General features: G+C 39.1%; 1 protein-coding gene across 1 annotated transcript in view; it reads left to right on the top strand.

Moving 5' to 3' along the window:
* VWF (von Willebrand factor) overlaps positions 1-14,260 on the top strand; it is a 145,479-nt gene that overhangs the window by 112,582 nt on the left and 18,637 nt on the right. The window contains exons 41-47 of the mRNA XM_040595803.1: positions 811-913; positions 1,023-1,097; positions 1,617-1,721; positions 2,224-2,429; positions 3,759-3,908; positions 11,539-11,649; positions 13,591-13,774. Of these exons, the coding sequence (XP_040451737.1) occupies positions 811-913; positions 1,023-1,097; positions 1,617-1,721; positions 2,224-2,429; positions 3,759-3,908; positions 11,539-11,649; positions 13,591-13,774 (934 nt within the window). The remainder of the gene's footprint in view (positions 1-810; positions 914-1,022; positions 1,098-1,616; positions 1,722-2,223; positions 2,430-3,758; positions 3,909-11,538; positions 11,650-13,590; positions 13,775-14,260) is intronic.

The raw sequence follows: 14,260 nt of genomic DNA, 5'->3' as shown, positions 1-14,260 counted from the left end.
CCCTTTGTAACTTCCTAACCTGCTCTACATGTTCTCACCCAGAACCTGGATCGATTGTGCAAATTGTTATTGTCTCATAGTGTATCTTTTCACTCTTACCTCCCTATTCACATGGCTGTTAAGCGTGGATAGCTTTTTATAGGTAAATACATCTTTAACATCAATGATTTTCCTCTCTCTCATGAGAAGGAGCAGTGGTTGAATAGTGATACACTTTACTGGCAGTTGCTGAACGTGCTTATTACCTCCAGGTAATCACCGCAGTGATGGTTTCAGATCTGGTGTTGTTATAGTGCTTTTCCAGTCCTCAGTCCGCTGGGAAGTCAAGGGATGACACCCTACATATTCTTATTAAAAAATACACACTGTTTACTTCTCTGTGTTTAAATAGTACTAATCTGGGAAAGCAACCGCTTCTAGGTATTTCCTAAAATATTGTTGTTTCCCTTATTATCACTGAACATCCAATCATGGTATGTAGTTGCAGGAGTCCACTGTTACTCACAATAGCCTGCAATTGTGTTTATAGCATCCAGGCATTTTTCATGCTTAAAACAATAGTGATTCCTCATCCCATTCATGCCTTCTTTACATCTTTTGCTAAATTGGTACACTACAGTCATTTCAGAATTATGTATCTCCTTAGGTTCTTACTGTTAACAGAGCAACCAAACAATCCTGCATAGTATTCTGATTCTCCAAATTAATGTTACTCACCCTTACCCGCTCCCATTGCTAACATACCAGTGACCAGAATATTTGATTTCTTTAACAATCTGTTGTTTGTTTGCTCGTTTGTTTTTCATACAGCACATGGAAACATGGATTCCTGCCAATGAGCCTTGCAAGATCTGCACGTGTCTTGATAACCAGAAAGTAAACTGCATGGTCCAACCTTGCCCTACTGCCAAACGTAAATTCATTTAGCTCTGAGTATGATTGGATGTGAATTGATGTTTTTGTTACCTAGTTTTCTAGTTCTTATCCAAACTTACTTTATGAATGTTCTCTTCTTACTCCAGCTGTTCTCTGTGGTCCCTGTGAAGTCCCTCGTCTGCGCAGGGACCCCAGCCAGTGCTGCCCTGAGTACGAGTGTGGTAGGTTCTCATAAACTGTTGGAATCTTCTTGGTCCCTGTTTTTACCAGATGCTTTAAAGGTATACAAGGCCTTTTTTGATTTAATGCAATGCTCTATTTTTGAAACTACTGTACAATCATCTGTGTGGAAAAATAAACAACTCCTGGGAACGTGAATACCCATTCACTTCCAATTTGACTGTGTCCCTCTTTCTGTAAGAGATGAGGAAAGGAATGGAGCAATTTGTTTTTGTCTAAATGACACTAGGATGGTCTTTTTTCAAGTATCTATTTTTGCATAGCCTATATTTGCACATTGAATATAACATTAGAACAGTAATCCTCATAACCCAAGCTTGAACTGTCCCCTAAGTTATTTTGAAAACAAACTCTGACCTGCTGAACTCTTAACTTACTTCATATTTTAGGATAGCAATTAGGCATAAAGAAAAAAAGTTTAATGGGGATGTGCGTGTGTGTCCTTTCTTGAGGACTGACTAGTCAGGCGTGGTCTTAAACACTCTCTCGATTTCTCTTAGTCTGTGATCTGGTTTCCTGTGATTTGCCTCCTGCCCCTGTCTGTGAATTTGGCCTGCAGCTTGCTCTGACCAACCCTGGAGAATGCAGACCAAATTACACATGTGGTAAGATTTTATATTTTTTTTTATATATTATTTTTTTAGCAGGGAGTGACCCTGGAACATTGCATTTGAGCAACACTCACAACAACTTCCTTTAGACATTTTTTTTCCCTCTGAAAGGTTTAATTTTGGAGCCAATGGACACATAAAGATTTCACAGACTTGGAAGAAGGGTATCGTTGACACTTTCTGAGTATACTTTTGAATTAAGGAAAAGAGAAGCACTTTACTCTTGGAAGTGTGTGCTCCGACCCTTATGCTTATTTTATAAATCTTTTTGATTGTATGTGAGACAAGGAAATTTTGGCAGGGTAGGAACTTCTCCTGAACCTGCAGCACAATCTTTGACCTTGGTCTTTTATATCTGCATTACTACTTAGTCTTTAAGTAGATTTATAACAGTTTGCAGTACTAATTAGTGCCTTGCTGCCAAAGAACTGTCTTGTTTGCTCGCAGCGCTCTGAAATGCTGTGTGCTTGACGTGGTACCTACCTTTTTCTGCCAGCGTGTAACAGAGAAGCATGCAGCTTAGTTCAAAGACCTTCCTGCCCACCATATCGAGAGCTGACTGTTAAGAAGACGGAGTGCTGTGATGAATACGAGTGTACCTGCAGCTGTACAAACTCCACAGTGAGCTGCCCTCTGGGATATCTCTCCAGATCTCTCACCAACGACTGCGGCTGTGTATCTACCACCTGTGTTCCCGGCAGGGTAAGGGGAATGAAGTGTCATTTCCACAGATGAGAGCATCTTTTTTACACGGAGTAACACCACCAAAGTAAGCGGGTAGCTAGGTGTTAACAACCCCCAATGAGACCACCAGCTAATGATGCCAGGGTATTTTTAATTTACATGTGTCTGAGAGAAATATACTGTGGCATCACACTGTTGCTTGTGTTATTATAGTCATTTATGCTGACATAATCAACCCATTTTTTATGACTTCAGGAGAATCAGATTTTTATATTATATAAATATTGTTTATATGCCTGTATATATATATATATACACATACTAATAAAATTTAATATGTATATATATATACGCCCACCAAAAACATATGAAACTTTAAGGTCATTCAAGCATTAGGAATTTCAGAGGTAATTTAAAAAAAAATAATTTTTTTCTAATAACAGAGGTACATGATTTTGGATCCATGCAGTTACTATATATTCTTTCATTCCTATACTAGCTTTATTGAAATATTTGGGACACCTGTTATCTTATTTAACACTTTTTGGCAAATTAATACCTGAATCTGTTAAAGCTTCACCAGGAGATATTTTTCCTTATTTTTCCAACCTTTTATTAAGTTCTTATGTTAACCTTTAAGATAAGGTTGCTTAGAGGTGAGGTTGCGGTGCAATGTAACCTTTTCATTGAAGCAGCCTTACCTAATAGCTTAACATAGGGTTACAGTGTCTTGCAGCTCAGGAGATCTAGCCTTTATTTTCTGTTGCTAAGTAGTTCATGACCTTGCATAAGTAATTTTATGTCTCTGTGACTTACTTGCTATATCTATAAAATTAAATGATGTTCATCTCTAATAACATGCTGTAAAATTTACTAATAGAAAGTGCAGTATAAGAGATGGCACTACTTTTGTGGTGGCTGTGATGGCCTAAGGGAAAAAGAGAATGAATGCTTGTAGTACAAAGTAGGATCTTTTCAGATCAGCTGATTTAGCTGGAAAAAATTTTGCTTGCACAGCACCTTCTACAGGACCCACTGTTTCTTATCTCTACATATTGGGTCATGTTATACTTCCAGGGAAACTGAGTCAGACCTTGGGCAATTCCACTGACTGCAGATAAAATTCTCCAATTTTTTCTTTATAAAACAACAGCTTTGGTTGCCCTTATTTTCCTTTCCTTAACAGAGTGGCCACAATTTTAAGACCTGTACTATTTCTACTGGGTTCAAAGTATTCCATAAAATTTATGGTAGGTTTCACATCTTAAAAAGCAGCTTTTTGGAGCCAGCAGTGTGCCCTTACAGCACCACTGTACTCTTTTATTTGTTAATTTTTGCATTCAATAGGTGTGCGTGCACAACAACATAGTCTACTCCATTGGGACAACCTGGGAAGATGGTTGCAGGGAATGCTCTTGCACTAGTATGAGTGATGATGTTACAGGACTTCAGATGATGGAGTGTCATGACAAAGCATGTAACTCGTTCTGCTCTCGGGTGAGTAACATTTAAACCAGTACCTTAGCCAGCAGAGCCCTGATGGGGATCTGAAATGATTAGTTTTAAACCTGTGTGTTTAGAGAAACCTGAGAAAAATAGAAAATAAGTGTTGTAGCAACGAATTATCTTGGGAACAGAGTCTAAGAGGGCCTGAGCATTACTGACTTTATATTAGGGTTATTGTTTTAGGATTATATATCCTGCTGCCAAGGAAATCAGTGACAAGTTTATTTTATATTTAAATAAAAGAACTGCATCCTGAAGTATCTATCATTTACACCACTTGCACAATAAATACTCATGGTGTCTGAAGTTCAATTTCAAATGACTCGTAGCTGAAGTTCACTTTCTGAAGAGTTTCAGATTCATCTATTGCTCAGCTCTGCCCATTACAGCAGCAATAACACCACATGCTGTGGCCTTTATTATGCTCAGACATCTGCTAGATGCTGTAAAATTATGTGGTCTACTTTTGGAAGCCCACAAAGGAAGTATGAACTGCTTTATTATATTGACATAGCTGGTCCGGTAGGAGACGACAGATACTTGGTACTAAAAGTTGGTAGAAGAATTCTAAAAGGGTCAAAGGAATTTGGTTAAAAGTCAGCAGGACTTGCCATGTCATAGATTGGAAGACTTTGACAATAAAATGATTTGTGCAAAGAAAAGTTCAAAATGGTTTTTATACTTTAAACTACCCAATTTACATCCCTAACATTCCTCACCCTAGCATAATGTGGAGATCAAGGAAGTAAAAAAATCACTGTAAAATTAAATGTGGTGCCCTAGAGCTGCATTTTACTCTGGTATCTAGTACCTTGTACCCATAGTCCCTGAGCCTTCTCATGTCCTTGCTTCGTGAGGTTAACGTGGTTGGGTCAGTCAGTGAGGGCAGTGGAAATACACAGCTTGGGTCTGCAGAAAAAGCAGGTGGCAGATGATGTTGCCCAGCCAAATGCTGACAACCCACACTCCTTGCCAACTGCCATGGCCGGAGAAGTTGTGTTGCAAACATCAAAAACATTTTGCCACTTTTTAAAGCTTTCAGTATATACATGGATTAACTGAGATAGTTCTTCATGGTATTAGCCAATTCCATTCAGGAAAAGACACATCTGACTTGAAGAATCTCCTCCTTATTCTGTGGTCTGGTGTGTTCACGATCTGCAAGTTGAGTAAGCTGCACGGGGTACAAGGTCCATGTCGAGCAACCAGATGTGGCTGTCTGGGACTCAGAATATTCTCTGCAGGCCTTTTGCTGACCCATGAGTTTTCCCCATGCGTTTATTCTCCCCTGAACCGTGAAGTGAAGCCCAGAATAAGCTAATTTGTTTTTTTGCCTCAGTGAAGAAGCAAAGATGAGCTAGTTAATGCTATTCAGATTTCCAAGTTGCTTTTTAAATGTTCATGTTGGGCTATATATTGCATTAGGCCACACAAAATTCAAACAGTTGGCTAAGCAGCAAGCATTTCCAAATATGTCTTGTATTATCAGTGCTTTCAGTGGTCCTGTAGCTGATAAAAGTCTGCATGTTGGCCTGTGACTCAACAGACTGCCCTGGTGTCATTAGAGGTGACCAGCTGGAATTTGTCAGTGGGAAGTGCAAAGAAGGGCATACTACAGCAATAACTGCAAAACCCTTGACTATCTGAAGGGACAGGTGTTCCTTCTGTGTTTGATTCACTATGCTGACTGGGATGCTGCTGTGATGTTCTGGGTTATCTAGTGCTGCATGTGAGACAAAATTCACTTGGTTTTCTTCTGCTTCGGGAGTAGGTTTTTTTCTTCTTGCTGGAAATACAGTGAATCTCCAAACAAATATGGCATACACATTTCCCTCCTCTGCCAAGTCTCCAAATCTTTGCAGCCCATTTCCCACTGTTATTCCCAAATCTTTTAACCAGTTTTAAGAAGTCTGCTTTTTTTTTTTTTTTTTTTTTTTTTGTGTGTGAGTCCCTTTGGTGCAGTTGCATTCAGAACAGAGGCTAAGAAAAATCGACACAATATTTGTCTTCATCCTTGCTTTTGTTCAGTTACATTTGGAAGAAAGCTCTTCATTAGCAAACCTTGTATATACAGCTATGAGAAGTTAGAGCTGTTCCTTTTGCTTTTGGAAGGACGTTGTTAATAATGTGCCTGGGAGTCAAAGACTGACCATGGGCATAGAGCATATATGTGCCTTACCTCATGGCTGAATTAATGTTGCTGTAGGAACCCTACACTGTCTGACTTGTTTTAAATTCTTATTTGAATTTACACTAACATGTATTTTAAAACAGTAAATCATGCACTGAAATTTGACTATATTAACCAAAGCAAAACCCCCAATCCATTACAAAATTACAAAATCCAGCTAGTGCTCTTTCTGCAAAGTAGTGTTTGGTGAGAAAGCTTGAGGATGCTCCATGCAGTGAAAACCATGAGTGCAGATGTGAGAGCTTTCAGCTGTTGCAAGACAATTCCTTCAATTTCCATTTATAGAAGGGACTTGTTTCTAGTATGACAATTACTATAAAATAAGAGATCTAAAGTATCTGGCTGTGTTTTGGTTGATAGCCATAGCTTCATCAATAATTTATTATTCTAATAAAGTATTATTAATGCTAAGCTGCAGTTTCTTGGCAAATCAGCTGTAATCATTGCAGTGTCAAAAACCTTTCTTTGAAACAAACAAAACAGCCTTGGTGGAAACCATGCCAGTTCTTTTTGGGAATCTGCCATTTCTTCTGCTCATTTAATGGTTATCAAAGTTGTACAACCAAAACCATAGCTGTTGGAGAACCTGGAGAGCTCAAATTTTTTTTTTCCTCTGCTTATTCCTGATTCAGTGGATATACATATTAAGGACAAAAGAAGTTCTGTTATCCAGTTTGAATTGGCCTTAAAGCTTATTTTTCGGTTTAGATTGGATGTCATTGAAAGTTGTATTGACATTAAAGACATGCTTTAATCATCGATCATTACTAAGGTGATGTCCAAACTCTCTGCTGCTCAGGGTTATTAATTCCATTGCCTGGTCCTAAAGTTGTGCAGTATCATTGTTGTCTATGTCAGCTGACTGCTGTGGAAACAGCTTACAGGTTTTTATCTAGCTACACAAAAAGAGAGAAAAAACCCCAAAGTAATGAATATACTAACTCCTTCACCCTGATGAATGAATGGTGCTACTGTTCTCCTGAGTATGATAAAATTAAACTCAAATTGTATCTGTAGTTTTAGCATGTAAAGAAACGATACGGAAAAAGAGTGGATGTTTCATTGAAATGAACCAATCCCACAGTTCTCTAAGGAGGTTATAACAGCAAACACAGACTTCTCACTAGCAAACCAGGTGTGGATTTGCTTCATTGTGTGTCATAGTCCCCTCACTTTTTCTGTACTATCTTTCCCTTACCAAAGTTGTGAGAAAGCAAGCAGGTGATTGCTGCAGTTATTGCATGTGCCACAGGGAGGAGTGACGGCAGTGAAATTATTTCTCTGAGAGGGTATCAGACTACATCCCTTCAGAGAGTCATGGTGATAAACTGGGTAACAGCTTTCAAAGCACCTTAAGATCAGTAGTAGTGAAGGAAGCACTTGCTTTGCTTAATTTCTGTCAGTGTTCTTGGAGTTAGGCACTTTGTAAGTGCTATAAAGGAGTGTGATTTAAAGTATTAGATGATTATGAGAAGAACGAAGCATAATTTTCTGGCATAAGTGTTTAAGACAAAGCCATTTGGCTAAGTGTGTGTAAATTAGTTATGTTAGATTTTCAAACCTCTTGATTAATTAAATTAAAATAAAGAACATTTGTAGCCTGTGTGCAAGGGCATAGTGAATGATGGTTGTAATAGATTCTGACTACAAAAGCTGTGGCTTTAATCTTCAATATTTCAAATGGATATTTTCCTTTGAAGTAGCATGTAATACATGGTAGTAAGTGGCTTAATAATCTATATTAAGGGAGTCAAAGAAACTAAAGTAAAAGGAAGAATGTTGTTTGGATATTAAATGTTCAGGATCTCATTTAAAAACTGTGAAAGTCGTGTTGGGAGGTAATTTCAAACATAGTACTTGCACTTTAAACATAATTTTTTATGGAAATTAGGAAATGATACTTTAATGTTCTAGAGACTTGCAAACAGAGAATTAAGTCCTCTCCTGGGTTAAATGAATGCAGCTCCAGGGAAATCTCTAGAATTGTGCTGATTCTTCACCACTGAAGATTTTGCTTTCATCATTTCAAGTTGATTTATATCGTTCCTACTGGGTTTTCCTCAGTCTACTCTTGTAATTTTCGTTCTCTTTGGTTCCTCCTACCCTCTCTAGGTACTGTCACCTCAATATGTGTAAGGCAGATACTGAAGCCTTCTTAAGATTACTACATTGAGGAATGATTTCTGTCCTTTCTTGCTTGCTTTGTGGCCAAAAGGCAGCTGACAGAATTTTCTGGCCAAAACCTTAGCACCTGTGAAAAGATGAACTACGTATCCTGAGAAACCCTAAAACAAAAGAGGGAGTGCATATGCCAAGCCATAGTCTATGTGGATCCCTCTAGTAGCCTTGAGTAGGCAATGAAAAATGTGCATTCTCTGAATGCTACAGAATTAATCTGCATTCCTCTTTTGTTTGTCACAAGCTAAGCTCCAGTTCAAAAGCACACAAAATCCATCCCCCCGCAAAGGTCTTAATCCATATGCTTTCACTCTCTGCACGGGAGATGAGCTTTATCTCTGCATTTGTGTTTGATTAAACAGCCTGATCTGGCAGCATAACTGAGCACTTGTTAGGTTCTCTGTCACAGCTGCTGATTATCGCTCTCAAGTCACCCACATGCACCTGTTCAAATGCAAGGGCTGCCTTGTGTTGCCTTATCCCTTACCTCCCAGGGCATTTTTTTCGTCCTGAGGACAGCAATCTGCCTTTCAGTTTGATGGGCAGTCGTACACTTACTGAGGGCTTCTGAATTTTAATTCCCTGTTTGAAGTCTGTGTTTGGGGAAAAAAAAAATAATAAAAAAGTCATCACAACGTGGAGGAGAATAAAGCAGCGGATCCAGTCCAATAAAAGCAGGGAACAACAGAATATTGACTGTAAGTGGATCCTTGAACAAACTACGGCAAACACTGGCATCTCTATATGCCAGAAAATGAAAAACAATGAAAGAAGAGATGGATACTGCTTACTCTGCCTAGTTCAGTCTAATGTTAACCTTCAACAGCACAGTATACGAGACTTGTCAGATGTTCATGTTCATAGATGGTACAGCTCAGGAATAATCCCGGTAACATATACTCTTTGTACATAAGTCATCTAACTGGGACACCCCCACCTCGTCAGCCTCAAAATGAACACTACATTATCCTTTTCTTAGATGCAACCTTAAAAATGACCACCTTTAGAATTAAACATAAAGCTTTCTTTTTTTTTTTTTTTTTTTTTTTTCCTCTGGACCCAAATTTCCATGGTGTAAGGTAAAAAAAGGTGCGTTTTCTGATGGTGAAATGTTTGCCGTGCTATGAAGTATCTGTGACAGCAGGCAATCACTGTTGGCCTTACTGCTCAAGTACAGATGGGTGGTCAGCTTTTTGAGGAGCTTGTAGACTACTGCAGTCTGCAGGTTTGTTTTCTGAGATGGGTTTGTAGTCTGGGGTGGTTCAGGGGTTGTGTTAGGAGAATCTCAGCAGGTGCTGAGGTCAGGAGCTGTGATCTCCAGTGTTTCTTCCCCTTAGGAGTCAGAGCCCCCATACTGTGAACGCACTAAGCACCAAACGGGCCACACAGGCAGGTTGAACTGTTCAAAACCAACATCTTTGTCAGTGCCTTAGGGGTGCAAATCACCCCTGGAGTCTGCCGCATAGCACCTTTTTGTTTGCACTTTAGAGGGCTGTGTTCAAACTAACTTAGTGAAATCTGGGTTCTGCAGCTGGATTTTGCTTTATTCTGGGCATAAAAACCTCATGGAGTTTTACTTCTCTGAGTTTGCCGCACAAATAAGTTGTATCCCATATTTCAGATACTTCAGATATGTATTTAGCAGATAAAAGTCATATAAAATGAAATGCTCAATGGCACAACTTTTTCTGCAAAGCTAGGTCAAACTCTGGTATTACATTTTATGACATTATACAAAATGCACTTCCATATGAAAGTCTGCTGATTATCAAGGTTTGCTAATGTGCTTCATATTGCAAATCAAGGACAGTTCATGAAGGGGGAGGGAACATTTGGGAATACTTCAGCATTTCAGTTCAAAGGGGCTGACCAGAATAAAGTGATGCTTATTTTCATGGACATTTTTCACATGAACAATATTTTCTTTGACAGAACATCTTTCCTTCAACGCTGTATTGAAATCAGAGTTACATTTTTACATTTTGCCCCTTGGAGACTGCCTAGCTATTAAACGTGGAATATATTATTTCTAAATTAGATTACGGCTCCTTGCTTTCAGTTAGATATTCCAGTGGTTGAATATTTGGCTAGTTGCTTCAGGAGATGGAAAGATGAAATGTTCAGTCAAAACTGGTCCCTGGACTACTTGTCTGACCAGCCCTTCCCTCTGTTTCAGCACAGGGCAGTCAGGTGTCTGAATGTGCTCAGGCTGAATCCTCAGGGGTGGAAAGGGGACATGTTAGTGCTGATTAACATCCAAGATGCTCCTAGAATTTCTTTTTCTGCTGTAAAATAGTATTTTATATATCTCTCTCTTAATGATTTTTAAAATACCCAATAAAAGTGCTCATAATTATGTATGACTCATATATGAAAAGAGAGGCCATTTGAGGTACTGATTTTTTAAAAACTGTGTTCTTAACATTGACATACAGTTTTCTCTCAAAATCTACCAAATAGCAGCAATTTTGATACTCACCCTTGGAAGTGGATGTACTTCTTCCTTTTGCACTCTGTAGGGCCATATTATTGGAAAGACTTGGTCTTTACAACGTGCTAATGCATGAAAGAAACTGCTGGCATACAATAAACTGACATTTGGAAATGACTGCTGCTAAATGCTGTTGACATAGCTCAGGGTCGTCTGAAAGCATTTCTCTTTTACCTCTTCCCTTTCCATTTCTGCCTGTTTATGTCATTGTTTTTTTCTGTCTTGTGGCATATCTCTGTGCTCTTACGTATTTGAGCAGATCCTAGCAAAAGGAATATCTTTCAGGGTGATTTTTTTTTTTTTTTTATTATTATTAGGCACCTTCAGCCTTTTCTGTGCTCAAGAAGTGGTGCTCCATACCGTGCTAGAGAAGCTGATACCCTCAAAAGGCCCATTAGTTGATTGGCATGACCTGAGCAAGGATATTACCTAGTTAGTCCATGTAGCTGAAGTGAATATGTCTTCAAAATATATATTAAGCAGTAACTAATGAGATAAGAATTTCTGCTCCTAATGTTGCATGTATTTTAATTTATATTTTTCTGACAGGTGATGTTAACCATTTAACAGGATGCTGAGCTGGGTGGACCACTTGTTTGTTCTGTAATAGCAGCACGTGGCCTTAAAATTCTGTTCTCAAACTCCCCTTTATGTAAATAGTTGCTAATATTAAACATTTATCCCGATGCTTTCTTTGAGGATTAATCTCCTCATTTGTATCATATTCCTGGATCAGTCAGTCCTTTTCTTTTCTTCTACAGGGTTACAAGTATATTGTCCAAGAAGGGGAGTGTTGTGGGAGATGCCAGAAGACTGCCTGTGAAGAGCAACTGTTCTGGTCTCGGGGTGATGCAGACTCTCGTTTGCATGAGGTGAGGTGGTGGTAGCGCGGACCCTTCCTCTTCTAGCAGAAGGTCCCTGAAATTATTTTGTTCTCCGTGGAAGGAGGTGAAGAAAATGTGAGCTGTTTCTTCTGTACATCAAACAGTGCTGAAAAACAATGTTTTCTGGGGCATGTGACTTACTTGGTCCTAACAAGAAAATCCTCCACGCTGTTTTTGGGCTCTAAGGAAGGAATATTTTTGTGTAAAATTATTAATTTCACAAATGGTAGCTCAAAAGAATGTTGATAGGGCAAGATGCTTCTCTGGCTGTAGGCTATTTGTTTAAATTATCCCAATTATTTTGTATTATTGTATGGGTAGCAGGTAGACAGGGTAGTGGATTACTTGAATTTCATAGTTCTATTCAGATAGGATATCCTATTTGGTACACACTGACATATTAGGAAGTAAAGAGGATAATAATATTAATTATTCTGTGACTGCAAGATTGCTGCATGTCAGATCAGACCACCATGGTCCAGGCCACATTTGTTTTCTGTTCAAAATATCTATTTATTTTCAGCAGTGTGCCTCTTCCCTTAGGATTCAAAGACCCAATGGGAAGTGAGTGCATGCAATGACCATTTAAAATGCACTGCAGATACCTTACCATTTGGGAAAGCTACATGAATATTTGTTTCTTTTCTTGCCTACGTTTTTAATTCCTTCAGGCTGTTTGCTTTGTTCTTTCCCTAACCCAACCACCCCTGGCAAGTCTTTGCATGCACTAGTAGCATTAAATTGCTTAATCCTATGCAGCGCTTTGGATTCAACAAAGGCAGGAAAAGTAAGGTAAATATGTTTAAAATAATACACCTTTCCCCCATCTTTTCTTCCCTAAGTGTTGTGCTTTATGATGTGTCTGCATTTTCATACACATATTTTGTTCACATATTTAATATTTTAATTGTTTCTTTTACAAAAGCAGTCTGCTGTTTGTTTTTTTTTTTTAAAAAAAATCTTAATGTATCATTTTGCAGCTTTGCCTCTTCCCTGATTTTACCAAGAGCATGTCTTAATGTGGATCAATATTCTTCTCTGCTTCATAAAACAAGCCTGCAGAAGGCCTATTTTAATGTCCCACTGTATCTTACTGATTTCTGTTGTCCTAATGGAGTAATAGATCCTTGTACTCTGGGGTCTTTTTCTTGCTGTGTCCTTTTTCAACTCTCCTGTCAGTAACAAAGAAGTAAATATGTGACACGTGAGAGAAAACTATTCCCTAATTTTCTGAGCAAAGATGTTTGAATTTACTGGAGCTGGGGATCTGATTTTCACTTTCACTGTTCTTGAAGTGCATTCGAAGAGTGTTCACAGTGGAAGAAGCATACAGCTTCAAAGCAGTGATCGGCTCCTCCCAGTGCTGAACTGTGACAGCATCTTCTTTCTGGCCTGTGGTGATACTTCCCATAATAGCTCCTGAAGTTCCTGCCTTGTCTGCCCCACGGGTGATTGTAATCAGTAAGGCTGTCAACAGAATCCGGTCACTTCTATATTTGCAAGTATTTCCAGGTCTGGAGCCTATTGCCAAAGCCTCCTTTGGGCTTAGCAGAGCTGGTGTGCAGCAGGTTCCCGCAGAAAGAGGGCCAGCTTGGCTACAGTGCAATGCAGTGCAGCCAGCGGCTGGGTAACAAACGTAGATTTAAATCCACTTAAGAGTGCTTTTTCTTTTTCACATGCTATTTCATCTGCCCCTTTATTTTTCACTTAAGGATACTTCTGTAACTCCTACACTTCACAAACCAAGCAGCAGACTGTTCTATAAACTGATTGTAGCTGTCAGGATTTTAGGAGAATTGGGTGACAGGCTGTTCCTCATGCAGTAAATGTGCTTTTTGCAAACCAGCATGTTGACTGTGATGGTCTTCCATCTTTCCAGTGGCACAAATACAGCTGCCTATATTTAATCCTTTTACAATTTCCCATCAGGTTGGCACAGAGTGGCGATCCCCCTTCAACCGTTGTGTTATCAATGAGTGTGTCCGGGTGAACAATGAGGTTTTTGTACAGCAAAAGAATGTTTCTTGCTCTCAAATGGATGTGCCTGACTGTCCAGAGGGTACTGAACTACGTTGTGACCAAATAATAGACTGCTGTCCTTCCTGCAGATGTGGTAAGCTTTGGTGTATGACAAATGGAATCACTAGAGAATGAATCATATCATGTGTTGATCTCCTGCCTCTTAACAGCAATTTCAAAAGTGTATGTTATGCAAGCATAGTACTTCTTTAAGCTCTCCTTATAATTTAGACATTTAGTACAATAGATCCTGCTGCTATTACTTTCTCTTTCCAACTGATGTTCACTGTCTCCTCTTGAACTAATTACTGTTGAAGGTATTTTGCATTGCTTCAAAGAGGCATACCAGGCTATGTTTCTACAGCTCTAGCCTGCATTGTTAAACATTTACAAGGGGTCTTGATATGTTTCTGGCCAAGGAAGATTCAGCGCTCTCCTCAGTGCCTGCTATGAACTTGGAGTTTGCATGCAGCCTTGATGTCTTCTGAATGTCTCTAAGCATTGTGGCTGTGGCCATTTCCTAGCATAGGCCTGGGGCAAAAGTCCAGATCAGGAGATTTGGCTAATTGGCCTCAGTCTG

Source organism: Falco naumanni, chromosome 5, assembly GCF_017639655.2.
Source record: "Falco naumanni isolate bFalNau1 chromosome 5, bFalNau1.pat, whole genome shotgun sequence".
NCBI lineage: Eukaryota > Metazoa > Chordata > Aves > Falconiformes > Falconidae > Falco > Falco naumanni.
The sequence above is the reverse complement of the archived record's forward strand: the minus strand, read 5'-3'. Positions and strand labels throughout refer to the sequence as shown.